Here is a 15,475-nt window from a genome sequence, read left to right as displayed (position 1 = left end):
CGCACACAGATGTTCTCTGCACTGGCTAGGGAGACACAGCAGATACTTTTGCAGGAAACTGGAACTGCTGGGGGATCCCTGCCCTCAGTGCACAGAAATTCCCGTAGCCTCAGAAGCAGAGTTCTTTGGGCTTCAGATTTAAATGCCAGCACAGCCAATTTGTGCCGTACCCTGGGAGCTAAACCTAGTGGGAATGAGGGACCCTGGAGAGCGAGGGGAGAAGCAGAGGGACTGTCGGTCTCATCACGACCGAGGCTGACCACTTCTGACTTTAGTGGCAGTCAATGGCACTCAGCACCTGGCCTGGATCTTACATGACCCTTGCCAGGTCACACAGGAAGTGCAGAGCTCTGAGCTGGACCCAGGCCTGGCAACCTCTCAGCTAGACATTGGGTTTTGCTCAGCTAGGAGGGAGGTTGACAGTTGAAAGTCCTGTAGAAGGGATCTCACCGACAGCCCGGTGGCGTTCAGTGAGGTGAACTAGCCCACGAAGGCACCTAGGGCTCTGCTGACTTTTATTGGCTGCTTAAAGAAAATAAACCTCAAAATGGCAAAATGTTTTCAAAGGTGCAAATTACACACAAAAGGTCCCAGCTCTTTCACAAACGAAGTTATAGTGAGTCGCACACTCTGTGTCGTTCCACTCGCCTCTGACACCCCCTGTGAGATGGATGCAGTGTTTCTGCGTGTTATGAACACTGGGGATCCCTGAAGACCAAGATCTGAAAGAAACAAGGGGAATATTTCCAGTGGCTAGAGCAGCTCCTGGGGAATCCACTCTAGTCAGGAACCTCTCTATCACGGATCCACATGATCCAACAGAGCAACTTACCACAACCGCTGAAAGGGAAGACTGCAATATCTCTCTACCCACCCCCATATCACACATCTATCCATCCATCCCAGGCACTCAGCAGGGCACCAGGATGGAGCATGGGCGGGGCCGTTGCCTGGGTTAGGGGACGTTTAGCCTCCCCTGGCCTTCAATACCTGCTGCCTATCTATCTACCTATCTAGCTATCTATCTCCATAAACTTATGCCTGTCTCTCCCTGGACATTCCCATACAACCATTCCCATTAGAGCTGAGTGAATTTTTTTCCATTTGAAAATCTGACACAAATTCATTGACTAGATTCGGCCAAAATTTTGGGAGGCAGGCAGGGTGAAGTGGGTGGAGGCACCAGGGTCAGTGGGGAAGATCAAGGAGAAGTGATGAGCTCCCTTTTGACTCTGATCCTGAGGAAACCTGCAGTGTTGCCCCCTGAGCCCACTTGGTCTGGGGTCTCAGAGGGACGGTGCCCCCCAGAGCGCAGCTACCTCAGGGTACCAGCTCAGAGCAGAGCTGCACTGCACTGCACAGGGCTCAGTGTCTGTGAATAAAGCTCATGTTCCTCCCCACTCCCCGTGCTAATCCCAGCCTCCCCACTGTGATCCTATCCAAGGTTTATTGCAGGACCGCAGGGGGTTAGAGCCAGACTTCCTGGTGCTGAGCACCTGCCGCTTCCACTGAGAACAGCTGAGATCAGCTCATGTTTGGGTTCCTCATGTCCTATTCTCCTCTATAAGGTGGGCTCCTTGGCTGGACTACATCTCCCACAGTGCACGATGGTATTCCCTCTGGAGGGGAGAGGTGGAGCATCCTGGGACTCCCTGGCCATGATGCATCATGGGAGATGTAATCCTGCTGGGAGCCCGGCTCATGGGGGAGAATGATGACATACAGCAACTGAACTCTGGTCTTCCCTCTGGAGAAGAGAGGCAGAGCATCATGGGAGATATATTTCAGAGGAACAGCCGTGTTAGTCTGTATTCGCAAAAAGAAAAGGAGTACTTGTGGCACCTTAGAGACTAACCAATTTATTTGAGCATGAGCTTTCGTGAGCTACAGCTCACTTCATCAGATGCATACCGTGGAAACTGCAGCAGACTGTGTGTATATAAAGTCTGCTGCAGTTTCCACGGTATGCATCTGATGAAGTGAGCTGTAGCTCACGAAAGCTCATGCTCAAATAAATTGGTTAGTCTCTAAGGTGCCACAAGTACTCCTTTTCTTTATGGGAGATATAGTCAGGCTGGGGAGGCTGACCTGTAATGGAAAAGGAGAACATGCAGTAACTGAACTACAACTCCCATGAGGCACTAGGGCACTATTTCTGAAGGAAAATATTTTGCTTTTGGGGCATATATTTTTCAACAAAAAAATCGAGATGTTTTGCAAGAGGATGCAAAAAATGTTGAGTCAAAATCCCGATTTCTCATCAAAGAACCGTTCAGTGGAAAATTTTCAACCTGCCCCATTGACTCCCCTGCTGGCTCTAGGCCGTGTAACAATGCTCGTCCCCAGCCATGCCAGCCTGAAGTCAGCTGGCTATTCCCTTCTCCCCATAGTCCTGACCCCGGGACTCACCAGCCCGAGGGGCCAGACTGTGCTTTGTGGGAGGAGGCCAGCCACCTTCCCCACTCCAGGGGAGGGGGTGAGTGAGGTGTAGTGTACAGGTCCCTGCTGGATTTGGGAGCAGGGTGAGGAGACAGATGAAAGCAGGCAGAGGACAGTAAATGCTAGGGCATGTCTACACTACCAAGTTTACTCCTGGGGCAATTCTGCGTTGCTGCACATGCACAGAATTCATGTCTGGTGCAGAATTTTTTTTTCCCCACAGAAAATACATTCTGCCCAGGAAGTGCTGAAGTTCCGACTGTTGCCCACCAGAACAACTGACTGACCGGCAGTAACAGCTAGCAGCTGGTTGCGTTCGTTACAGCAGCCTACCAGTGGAGCCAGGTTAGGAGGCACAGTGGGGCACACGGTGCTGCCAGGGGCTCATAGAGTGGGGTTCAGAGGGGATAGTGAGGGGGGCTGACTGGGGTGCGGGCTCAGGAGTTAGTGCAGTGACAGCATTGATCCAGGGGCTGAACAAGAGGGGGGCTCTGGGCCACATGGGGACTGGGGGTAGGAGGGCTCCAGGGCCACATGGGGACAGGGGATGCAGTGACACACAGGGACGGGGCCAGATATGCCTGACTGAATAGGAGAGGCTCGGGGTCAGTCAGGATCTGCATGGGGGAAGCTCCCCAACAATGCCCCCAGCCCCAAAAGAAACTGTTCCCCCCACCCGCACCCAATAAAATTCCAGGTTCACTCCTGAGCTCCTTCCCTCTCCTTCAGCTCCTCCATTACCCCTGACTCCCCCAAGCCTTTGCCCTGCTTCTGAGAGGTGCGGAAATACAGTTCTGTATTGTAGTTTAAATGAACTACTCAACGTTCTGTATTACTATACCTAGTAAGGAATCTAGTTGTCAAAAAAAAAACAACCCCCAACCATTTCCTGAATCTTTTTTTTGCATGTATTCCTACAGACATACTTGCTAACAGGTATTTTTAAATAAATTACCTAAATAATTGTAACTGGTGTGATTCTATTGTGTTATTTGAATATATTGTGTGCAGAATTGTAAATTTTTTGGCACAGAGTTTAATTTTTCAGTGCAGAGCTCCCCCAGGAGTAAAAGTGAAGTCAATGTGGGGTAGCTTATGTTGACCAAACTATGTAAGTGTCACACTACAGTGTCCCTCCCACCGCTGTAACTCACCTGCTAGGCCAACTTCGTAAATCCACCTCAACGAGATGCATAGGGCTTAGGTCAACAGAGCCCCAGTGTTGCAGTATCTGTATAGACACTGCTTTATCACAGAATCTCAGGGCTGGCAGGGACCTCAGGAGGCCATCTCGTCCCACCCCCTGCTCAAAGCAGGACCAATCCCCAATTTTTGCCCCAGGTCCCTAACTGGCCCCCTCAAGGATTGAACTCACAAACCACTGAGCTATCCCTCCCCCCTTTCCTTGCATTGCCTGTTGGCTGTCAGCCTGGCTGACTGCTGGAGCCGTGAAATTGACAAGAATGTCAATTTCACGGCTGGTAGGGTCCCTGTTTTGAAATGGATCGGGCGGGGGTGTTGGGGCTGTGAGCCCCAGCAGTGCTGGCAGCTGGAGCCTCGCTGCCCGGTGCTGCTGTGAGCTCCCTCCCAGCTGGAGTCCCCACAGATGGAGCCAGCTGCCTCCCAGGCTCTCAGCCCCTGGCACTGCCCCTGATGAGGACTCACACCACTGACAGGAGGGCAGGGTGAACATGATAAACCACAGTAATTGCTGGTGGCGGTACAGAGACTAACATAAGTGGACTTAACTTTGTAGTGTAGACATGGCCTTACTCACGTATATGATACTGGTGAGCCATCCACCCACGTCCAGCTTGCTTCTTTGTTGCTCAGGCCGATCCAGTGGTGAACGGAATTGATCCCCACTGTCAAGAAGGCCTAAGGGGGGATGGGAGAGAAGCACAAACAGCAGTTATTTGTCTCCTACCTGGTGTTCTGCAAACCACCAGGGGCCCGCGTCCCACGGGGCCTGCCCAGTCCTCCATCACCTGCCTTGTCCAGATGTTGTGCTGAAACCGCCTACCCCACCTGCAGGGACACAGACCGGACGGGAAGGCAGGAGCAGGGGTGGAAGCGAGAAGTCATTGCTACCGGGAAGGGGCTGTGAGGTGGAGCGGGGTTATGGGAATATGGATTTACACTGGTGTAAACAAGAGCAGGATCTGGTCACAGTGCTTTGCCTGGATCCCGTCAGCGTCTCTGGGTAACAAGGTGCACCTATGCCTATCAGTTCCGACCACACATACCCTGCAGAGCTGATCGCAAGAGCTGGGGGCTGGAGGGCAACCCCCACTGGGGGCCACATCAGCGGGGGTGGTTGGGTGAGGGGCCTGCGAGTGGGGTCATGTCTCTTCTGGGATTGCAGGAGCTGTGGGAGAGATGAGGGGGCTTGCAATGGGCAGGGGCTGGTGGAGCTTTGTGACAGAAATCCCTAGAGCAAGCCTTTGCTGATTTCTCTGGTGCTTGGCTGCAGCATCTGCTGTGCCCAGGGGGCTTGGGGCAGGGAAGTAGGGTCCCTGCAATGTCCTCACAGCACAGGACCCAGGGTCAAGCAGTGCAGCTGCCCTCCTCCCCCTGGGAATGCTGGGCTGGATTCAGAGGCTGGGAAGCATGGGCCCAGCAGGCTGGGAGAGCTGAGCAAAAGCACTGGGATAACAGCAGCAGTTTCGGCCTGGGAGGAGAGATCCCATTCAGGTGGCCCAGCACTGCGCCCAGTTCTGCCTCTCCCCGGGGGCAGGAGTATGGGGACCTACCTGCTCCCACTGGTTGCCGATGACAGCTAGCTCTGCACTGTGTCTGCTGCACGATCTCTTGGCCATATCCCAGGGCTCCTTGTCCGAGGAGAAGAAGTAGCATTTCTTCTGGAACTCCTCCCAGCCATGTGGGCAGCACGGGATCCCTGCAACACAGGCTGCAGTTCACCCCAGGGCCCAGAGATCCATGCTGGTAACATCCCGCTCATCCTGCATTCCAGCCCAGGCCAGCCCCAGCGAGAATCCCAGCCGGTTGCTCGCTCCCAGCCCAGGAGGCTGCGGAACAGGAACAGACCGTGTGGTTCTGCAGCTCCCAGCCCACGCTACCCACGGTCACCAGCTGGGCAATTCCTAACTCCTGTCTGGACACAGCCGACTGCGCTGCCTCCAGGCCGGGGCTGGCAGGAAACGGGCTGAACTGAACGGAAGGTTTTGACATTTGTTTTCATTCCATTGCAAAATGAAGCTAAGACTGGCCCAGAATAACCAATGGCCCAGTGAAGAGGGCACCAACCAGGGGCATGGGAAAGCCAGGGCCAAGCCTCTGACTCAGGTAATGCAGGGACTTGAACCTCAGTCCCCCCCAACCCTGGCACGTGCCCTGAACGCCCAGCTATAGAAGCATTCTCTGGGGGAGGGCAGAGAGAGTGCGCACAGGCACATGAGTGACTGACCCTAGAGCCCCCTGGCTTGGGCACTAGCCAGGGTGGTCAAAGACCCAGCTCCATGTCCCTGCTGTGCCTGGTTTGGTCTCCCACATCCCAGCTGCATGCCCCAGGCTATGCCCAGAATGGGGTGGGACTTCCTTTAGCTGCTTCTGACCAGAGCTTCCACCGCAGCCCTGACAGACCTTCCCGTGGAACGGTTAATCAAAACTGACCCGTTTCTGTGAAAAGCTTCGGTTTTGATGAATCGCCGTTTTCCTGGGAAAAAAGGTTTTGTCCAAAATTTCCTGACCACCTGGGCTCCCCTCCAGGTTAGAGCAGAGCCCTGAGTCCTCTCCACCAGCCCCCCCACTCCCACCTCCAGCGACACCCGTTCAGTCCCTAAGGAGCCTGTAGTTCTGCTCGGGGGAGGAGTGTTCGTGCTGTGGGCTATGATCCCAGAGCCCTGGTCTGAGACACATAGCCCCCGCCCCCGCCTCCCCCCGCGCCCCAGATAGTTGCCTGGACACGTTTGTTCCTGTTTTGCATCAGTCAAATCTTGAGAAATCAGGATTCCAAGTGAAGAGATAAACAAGAAATTGTCACTGTGAGAAACCAGCTCGGCCAGAGCAAAGCCACCACTACAGGAAGCCTTAGTCGCCCTGACTCACACCCAGGATCCAGCACCTACAGCTCAGCTCAGTCACGAGAAAGATTTGAGGGGGGAAAGGAACATCCCAGGTTTGTGGGACAGTCACTTCTACAGCTGAGATTGAACCTGGTACCATGAGCACCCAGCTCCGGCCGTGTGAGGTAAAGGAGCAGCTCCCTCAGCTGGTGGCAGTAATAGGCTGTTATCCTCTATGTAGCATAGGTGCTGGGACAGTGATGCATTCAAGGACAAAACAAATCAGCCCCCATCTAAACCCTCTTCAGGGCTGAACGTGCCCAGACTATGTGAAAGTTCTGATCTGGATCTGGAGCTAGATCCCGCTTTGGGTCCATCTCAAGGCCACTGATCCTCCCCCTGCAGGTTGCGTGGATGCAGCACTAGTACGCGGGAGGTTCTGCTGTCACCTCCCCGCCCCCCCCTTGGTGCAGGACTGTCTGCCTGAAGCCTCCATCCAGACACACCAGGCAGCAGGCCCGGGACCAGCACTTACATTTCAGGAGCATGAGCAAGAAGGCAGCTGTCGACAGCAGCAGAGACACCCCAACCAGGGCATAAAGGATGCCCAAGGACTTTCTCCCACAGCCTCTCTGCTCCTCTGCCTTCAGGGTGGAGACAGCTGCAAAGAACAGCGACATCAGCAGCTAGAGCACGAGTCAGCGGAAGAACAGCTGGTGTAATCTCTACCCATGCCACCAGCCGCGGGCAGGAGAATGACCTTCATGTGCAAGATGGTGGGAGAGGGGTCCAGTGGTTAAAACGTGCTGGAAGGGGCTGGGAGTTAGGACTCCTGGGTTCTATCCCCAGCTCAGGGAGGGGAGCAGAGTGGCAGACGGATCTGGGAGCTAGGGCTCCTGGGTTCTACTCCCTGCTCTAAGAGAGGAGCAGCGTCTAGTGGGTGCCCCCCGCAGCCCCAGGGAGTGCACTCTGGGGTGTGCACTGTAAAGAGGAGAGAACAGAGCCTTCTTTGTCCCCACAGGACCCCGAGCCCATCACCGTGGCATTTGGGCTTGTTTGCCTCCCCAAGGTTCCAATCCTTGCAAGCACTGACAACTCTCCACTCCTGCTGGGGTCCATGGGCACTGCGGAGACTCAGCACTTTTGAGAATCCAGCTCTTCAAGGCCTTGTCCACATAAGTGAGTGCGTTAAACTGGTGTGACTCACCAGGGTCTGGTCTATGCAAAAAACTTTCCCTGGTTTAACTGAAGATGCAATTTCACTCCCGTTTATTTAAACTGGGGCTGCTTTGTGTGTGAACACTCTTAAATCGGCTTAACACCAGCTATCGGCACCGATTTCACAGTGTCCACTAAATCACTGATTTGCACTAACTCAATTTGTAAACCGATTAAAACGAAATTGGTGCAACTTGGTTGCAGACAAGTCCCTAGTGTAGACATGTTTGAGTCAGTTCAAGAGGATCTTACAGTATCTTAAGCAGATTAAAGGGCTCATCTGCACAAAAAAGGCACACCGGTTTCGGCAGAGATGTGAATTTAAACTGGTTTAATCAAACCAGTGTAGACACACTTATTTTAGCTTAACAGCCACTTTCTTCAGTTAGTTTCAATTGATTAGGAGCAGGGTTGAAAAACCCAAATAAACCAAAAATCAGAGCATCCACCTTTGTCTTCGCTAGGCAAAAAAGGGAGTGTTCTTATCTTGTGACAGCTAGAACGGGTAACACCCGAGACCTGGTCTACCCTGCAAAACGTCACTGGCTTAGCTATGTCGGCTAGGAGTGTGCAAAAATCACACACACTCTCACGCCGGCACAGCGGTGCCAGCAAACCTCCCAGTGTAGACACAACCCCGTGAAAAGAAGCGTGCTCCTGAGGGCGTGCTACTGTCATTTTGGGAGATGATGCACTTACGCTGGCCCAAGAACACCTCCAGCTGGCCGGCCTGGGCTGTCTCTCTCTAGGGCTCTCGTCTGACATAGCCATACCGCCGCAGGCTCTGAAGCGTAGACAAGCCCCCAGTGGAGAGAAGGCAGCCTGGAGCTTTCCCATGGGTCAGTGAGTGGAAGTAACAACCGCGGGAGCCAGGGGTTCACCTCAACCTGCTAATTGATGGAAGCTCCAAGCTGCCCTGTCTCCACAGGGACGCCCCCTCTCTTAGTTAGCAGGAGTTTTCCTAGAGGAGACACTGCCTCGGGGGCCTGTGCCAGTTGTCAGTCAAGTCCGGGCAGCTCTCCCATGTTGACGGTGCCAGGCCGATGACAGCGCCCGATGCCAACGTCAGCTCGTCCACCAAGCTGGGCGGGTTTCCTGGAACCAGGGGGCCTGGGTATGGTAGCTTCTGTATGGAGCACATGGGACCCACCAGGGCTCCCTGTGTGCCATCCTCCCATCCCCCAGCAACTGCCCACCCCCTGCCCCACGCCAGGTGTTCTGGGTGCCCTCTATCTCCCCTCCCCCAACCAGGGTCCCACATTTCCCCCCATGCCAGGGGCTCTGTGTGCCCCTGTCCACCCTCCCCCATACCAGAGTCCCCCATTTCCCCCCCTGCCATGATCTCTGTGTGCCCCCCATTTCCCCTCCCCCCAAACCAGGGTCTTCCATTTCCCCCCATGCCAGGGGCTCTGTGTGCCCCCATTCTATCCCCCAAACCAGGGTCCCCCACTTCTCCTCCTGCCAGGGGCTCTGTGTGCCCCCCCATTTCCCCTCCCCCCAACCAGGGTCCCCTATTTCCCCCCATGCCAGGGGCTCTGTGTGCCCCCCATTCCACCCCCCCATGCCAGAGTCACCCATTTCCCCCCATTCTCCCTCCTCCATACCAAGGTCCCCCATTTCTCCACCTGCCAGGGGCTCTGTGTGCCCCCCCATACCAAAGTCCCCCATTCTGCTCCGTGCCAGGGGCTCTCTGTGCTTCCTATTTCCCCCCTGCCATGCCAGGGCAGCGGTTCCCTTTCTCCTGCCTTTGGTCCCTGCCCGCCCATGTGCCCGGCTCTCTGTCACTGCTGACAGCTGCCGTTTAAGGCTCCAGCATTGCTATCTCTTACCCTTGTAGCTGCAACTGAAAACGATGCCACCTAGTGGATTCCTGACAGGGGACAGACCCCGGGGCCGGCACGCTGGCAGCAAAGAGGCAGGCGTCACCAGCTAAGCCACAACTAAGGGCCCAGTAATGCTACTGGTCTCATCTGTAAAGCGCTTGGAGATCCACGGATGAAAAACACTATCGTCGAGCTGGGAGTTAACCTGGCAAAGGGCTGAGAGCCTCTGGAGAGATCTCTCTCTCTGCCTCTGCAATCCATACATTGACACCCGCCGCCACAGCTCTGAGCGTGCATTGGGTTGTTTGCCCAAGGAGGGGGCTTGGGGCGGGGGCCGTCATTTTAATTCCTGCAAATGCCCCATTTGCTCACCCAAGCGTGAGACACCGAGCCAGGCAGTTGCCTGAGGGCTGGGGAGAACACATGCCAGCACCATGCAGGGCAGCACTGCTGTGGGGGTTGGGTTTCAGTCTTCTTCTGAAGATAGGTTTCAGAGGAACAGCCGTGTTAGTCTGTATTCGCAAAAAGAAAAGGAAAAGGAGGACTTGTGGCACCTTAGAGACTAACCAATTTATTTGAGCATGAGCTTTCGTGAGCTACAGCTCACTTCATCAGATGTTTACCGTGGAAACTGCAGCAGACTTTATATACACACAGAGAATATGAAACAATACCTCCTCCCACCCCACTGTCCTGCTGGTAATAGCTCATCTAAACTGACCACAAGATGAGCTATTACCAGTAGGAGAGTGAGTTTGTGTGTGTATGGGGGTGGGGGGGATGTGAGAAAACCTTGATCTATGCAGGAAATAGCCCGACTTGATTATGTAAAGAGTTGTCACTTTGGATGGGCTAGCACCAGCAGGAGAGTGAATTTGTGTGGGGGGGTGGAGGGTGAGAAAACCTGGATTTGTGCTGGAAATGGCCCACCTGTTGATCATTTTAGATAAGCTATTACCAGCAGGACAGTGGGGTGGGAGGAGGTATTGTTTCATATTCTCTGTGTGTATATAAAGTCTGCTGCAGTTTCCACGGTAAACATCTGATGAAGTGAGCTGTAGCTCACGAAAGCTCATGCTCAAATAAATTGGTTAGTCTCTAAGGTGCCACAAGTACTCCTTTTCCTTTTCTTCTGAAGATAGTTGTTCTAATGGGATCACGTATCAGGGGGTAACCATGTTAGTCTGTATCCACAAAAACAGCAAGGAGTCCGGTGGCACCTTGAAGACTAACAGATTTATTTGGGCATAAGCTTTCGTGGGTAAAAAAAACCACTTCTTCAGCCACGGACTCCTTGTTGTTCTAATGGGATCGTTTCCCTGGAACAAGGATTATTTGTGTCCAGCCCAGTCAGGAGCCCCGCTAAACTCACCTTTTGCAAGCCTGAGTATCTCCACTGTGCTTTAGCAGCTGTGTCTAGGCCACAGCCCTTGGTATTCTGCACCCATGGAAGTGGCTGCAGGATTTGGCCCAGCTGCGTCATGCTCCAAAAATCTCAACTTTCATTTAAAAATAAAAGCATTGGGGAGATTTTCAAAGGCACAAGTGGGAACTGGGCACCTAATTCCCATTCATGGGGACGCAGTGGGAGTTGGGCATCCAACTGCTCGTACTGCCTTTGAACAAATCCCCTTTGGCAGTGGAGATAACACTGGACACATGACCCAGGTATGACTGATGCAGAGAGGCTGCCTGAGTCTGCAGAGAGCCTGAGGCAATTGCTCTTCATTTCCATCTGTAGCCTCACATTAATGCTTTTCCCTTTGCCAAACCCAGACATCAAGCCCAGTTGTGCTGACCTATCAATTCTGTGGCCCACACACCTCCCATGCTCTGTGAGATACAGCTCAAGTGAGTCACCCACCTGGTTCTGCCTTTGCTTGCCACTGTGGCTGTGTCTGACGCTGGGGTGGTGGCTGATTGGGATCAACGTTCTCATAATCCCTCTCGTAGCTGTCGTCAAAACTGCCCATCGAATCTAGGGGCAGAAAGAGGGTTTTCTAGAACAGCCATGTACCTGTTTTATTGTCTATTCTGGATCACGAAGCATTTAAAACCCAGACTCCTCCCCAGGCCTGGATGCTGGGTCCAGTCACTTCCCAGCCCAGCTTTGGCTTTGGTTGTCATTGTTATTATTATTTATCTGTCTTGCAGACGCGCTGGAGCCACAGCTATGGTTTAGGACCCCATTGCACCAGGCACTGCACAGACCCAGGTCCCTGCCCCACAGAGCTTCCAATCGAAGGCAATCAAAGCTGTTCACAACCCACAGTGTCAATCGCTGATTCCTGGTCTGGGCTGTGAGAATGTCTACCAGGATGGGAGTCACTGGGCAAAATCCGTGTTCTCAGGGCTGAAAATTTGCTCTCTAAGGATTCACTTACCCTCCCCTGCACAACCCCCGCTGTCTGGAGCTTGTAATTTTAGTTGGATAAACCACGTATTGATCTATCTATCTACCCCTATACACCTCCTTATATCTATCCATCCCCATACACTCTGTCTATCTATCTATCTGTAAGCAGGGTCTGAACGAGCCCTCCACTGACATCTAGAGATGAGCTGGGGGAAAAGACTTCAGGAACAGCCTGTGTTTGTGTCTCCAGGTGCATAGCATGACCAAGTGCTTTACCAAAATTATCACTTTTGGCTAGTGTTGGCTTACAATTCACTTTACTATCAAGTGCAGGGGTCATGAAATATTTTTTTCCTTAGTGTATGAAGAAAGGGCAGCAGAACTGTACTTAATCCGGCCTGTGAGACGCCACCCTAATCTGAACCTCATTTGGTAGGGCTGCCAAAGCCCTGGGAAGGAGAGCAAGGGTGGGAGTGGCTTTTGGGGCGGGAGGTGCGGCTAAAGGAGGGTGCTAGATGCTAGTTGGCTGTGCACTCTGTAGGGTTTAGAGACAGAACTAATTAGCTTCAGGAGAGAGGCCTGGTTTCTCTGTTCAGGGGTAACAGGAACTGAATGTTCGTAGCTCTAGGGGCTCTGCCTTAGGCCATGTCTACACTAGTGAGCTTACAGCAGCCCAGCTGTGCCGATGCAGATGTGCCGCTGTAAGATTGCTTGTGCAGTTGCTCTATGCTGGTGAGAGAGAGCTCGTCCACCGGCCTGGTAAAACCGCTTCCATCAGCGGCGACAGCCACGTGGGTGGGAGAGCATCTCCGCCGACATAGCGCTGTCCACGCCGGCGCCTCTGTCCGTGTAACTCACATCACTCGGGGGGTGGTTTTTACACGCCCCGAGCGATACACGTCACACTGACAAAAGAGCGGAGTAGACAAGCCATTATAGGTGGTGTAAGGACTGTGGTGACACGAAAGACAAGGCAGAGGCTGTACAGGCGGAGAGACCAGTAAGAGCTAAAATCACTAAGGCCCTGGCTTAAGCCGTGGGACCTCAGCCCATCAAGTCAGAGCAGTGGCAGTGCCGACCAGCAGCAGAAGAGAAAAGCAGAGGAAGCAGCAGCCGACATCTAGTTGCGGAGGCTCATAGCGAGCACAGAGACATTGCTTGATTCCCCCCCACCCTTTCTGGGGTGGGAAGTGACCCCTCTGAACACACCTCTGAACTCTCCTTCTTTGCTATCCAAGGACAGCCACCTGTGAGTGGGGTACAGTGGACGGAGCGGGGAATGATGTGGTAAAGGGACATTAATTCGTTGGACTTTCCCACCCCAAGGTGGGAAACTGAGGCAAAGGACACAGCCCATCGTGCTGTGGGGTCGTGTTTGCTTATTGTTACATGCTTTTGAATGGGGTTGTGGTGTTTCCGCAAACTAATGCTTGGTTCCCTTTCTCTTTTAATAAAAGTTCTCTTTTGCTATACACAGACTCAGTGCTTGTGAATGGGGAAGTATTGACTCTTCATGGTGCTCAGTGGTCGTGTTTGGTTTTCCCAGATTACTGAGTGGGGGCTGGAGCTGGTTCTGTTCTGTTACAAGGAACTGCCTAAGTATTGAACCTGGCCCTACTTGCTGCTGACTCCACCTGGCAGGAAGGTTACATAGCTATCTATTCCAATAGGCCCATCTATCTATCCCTATATTCCCCCTCTACGCATACGTAAGACACTTGGGGGTAATTGTCCTGCTATAATCACCACGGATGAGGCCTCAGCTGGAGTATGGTGTCCAGTTCTGGTTACCGCGCTTTAAGAAAGCTGTGGGCAAATTGGAGAGAGTCCAGAGATGAGCAAAACAAGCGATTGAAGGGTTAGAAAACCCGGCCTGTGCAGAAAGGTGAAGAACCTGGGTGGAGTTAGTCTTGCCAAAAGAAGGCTGAAGGAGGACCTGCTAAGGGTTGTTGTAGGGAGGCCGATGATCCATTGTTTTCCATGCCCACTTGAGGTAGGACAAGAAGTAATCCGCTTAATCTGAGGCCAGGGGGATTTAGATTAGATATCTGAAAAATCTTTCTAGCTGCAAGGGTAGCGCCACACTGGAATAGGTTACTGAGGGTTTGTGCAACCCCCGTCTGGAGGTTTCTAGGAACAGGTTGGACAAACGCCTGTCAGGGATGGTCTAGGGGTTTACTTGGTCATGCCTCAGCGCAGGGGGCTGATGTCTTGAGGTCCCTTCCAGACTCACATTTCTGTGATTCTGGGAGGAGTGAGACATGCCCAGATGATCCCAGCTGGCGATCCGCTCCCCATGCTGCAGAGGAAGGGGGGAAATTCCCAGAAACTCCAGGGTCCCTGCCACTCTGACCTGGGAGAACATTCCTCCCCAACCCCAAAGCAGGCAATCAGTGTGACTGTGAACAAGACCCACCAGGCAGGCATCTAAGGAGAGGATTCTCTGTACCGCCTTAGAGCAGCGGTTCTCAGACTTCACTTCACTGTGACCCTCTTCTGATATCAAAAATTCCTACATGACCCTGGGTGGGGGGCAGAGCCTGAGTTCTGCTGCCCCAGGCTAAAGCTCTCAAGTTTCGGCTTCAGCCCCAGATCCCAGCGAGTCTAATGCTGGCCCTGGTGACCCCATTAAAATGGGGTTTGAGAACTGCTGCCTTAGAGGGATGAGCTAAAAGTTCAGTCCCCACGTCCCCCCGTGTTTACCTGGCCTCCCGTGTGGCATCATGGCTCTTTTGGTCTGCGACAGCTCTATGGCATCGTTCTGGTAACCGGCCGCTGTTTGCATCACGCTGTGAAGCAGCTTCCTGCAGGGCGGCAGCGTCTCCACCCCAGACAGAGCGCAGCACCAGGGCTTGCAACACACCACAGCCTCTTCTTCTCTTTCACAAACCACAAGTGCTGAAGACACTCACAGTTAACCCCTTCCCTGCCATGGGCACAGCTCGAGCCCTTTAAAATGTCAGTCGGTTGATGGGGGGAGCCATTGACTAACACTGGGGCCCTGTAGAGGAGACACTCCCTTCTCGTAGGAGGAAGGGGGAATTGTTCTCAGCCAGGTGAGCAGGCCAGGCTCCGAGATCACCAGTGCTTGGAGGTGGTTGGTCTGGAGCAATCCAACATTCCCCCAAAGGGACCCCACTGTTGAGGGCAGGGCAGAGAAAGAAAACAGCGCTTCTCAAAATAGGGGGGATACAATAGTATGTCACAGACATTTTATGGGGGGAGTCCTATAGGCAGCTTTCCAAGTTTGCCTCCCAATGTTTTTCCCTATATTTTATTATTACAGTAGCGTCTAGGGCCTACACTGAGATCAGAATTGTGCCAGGTGCTGCCCAAACCCCCACCAAGCTCAGAGCCCCAATTGTACCGGCCACTTCACACAGCTCCCTCAAGATCAGGGCCCCATTGTGCCAGAGCTGCAAACAGGGTAGATTATTATTCCTCCTTCAGGTGGGAGCTGGAGACCAGACAGATAAAGTGACGGGTCCCTAGTCACAATGCAGCAAAGCTGGGAATTGAACTCCTATTGCCATACACACCAGGCCAGCCTGCCTCTCTGTGAAGGGGCAGACTGATCCCAGGAGCGGAGTGTGCCCTGCAGAGCACGGCGTGTC

At 53.3% G+C, this 15,475-nt stretch overlaps 1 protein-coding gene across 2 annotated transcripts; it reads right to left on the bottom strand.

Annotated features, from left to right (window-relative positions):
* Positions 1-498: 498 nt before the first annotated feature.
* Positions 499-14,704, bottom strand: LOC125628988 (C-type lectin lectoxin-Phi1). 2 transcript variants are annotated; one of them, XM_048834270.2, is made up of 6 exons: positions 14,565-14,704; positions 11,370-11,483; positions 7,000-7,125; positions 5,193-5,338; positions 4,217-4,317; positions 499-722 (listed from the first exon to the last, which is right to left on the bottom strand). In XM_048834270.2, exons 1-6 carry the CDS (start codon positions 14,644-14,646, stop codon positions 575-577), a joined length of 717 nt encoding a protein of 238 aa, XP_048690227.1. In that variant the 5' UTR covers positions 14,647-14,704; the 3' UTR covers positions 499-574. The 2 variants fall into 2 exon arrangements, with proteins under 2 accessions (XP_048690227.1, XP_048690228.1); XM_048834271.2 differs by lacking the exon at positions 7,000-7,125.
* Positions 14,705-15,475: the final 771 nt, after the last annotated feature.

This window comes from Caretta caretta, chromosome 20 (genome assembly GCF_965140235.1).
Source record: "Caretta caretta isolate rCarCar2 chromosome 20, rCarCar1.hap1, whole genome shotgun sequence".
Lineage (NCBI taxonomy): Eukaryota > Metazoa > Chordata > Testudines > Cheloniidae > Caretta > Caretta caretta.
Note: the sequence above shows the minus strand (reverse complement) of the source record. Positions and strands in the feature narration are given on the sequence as shown.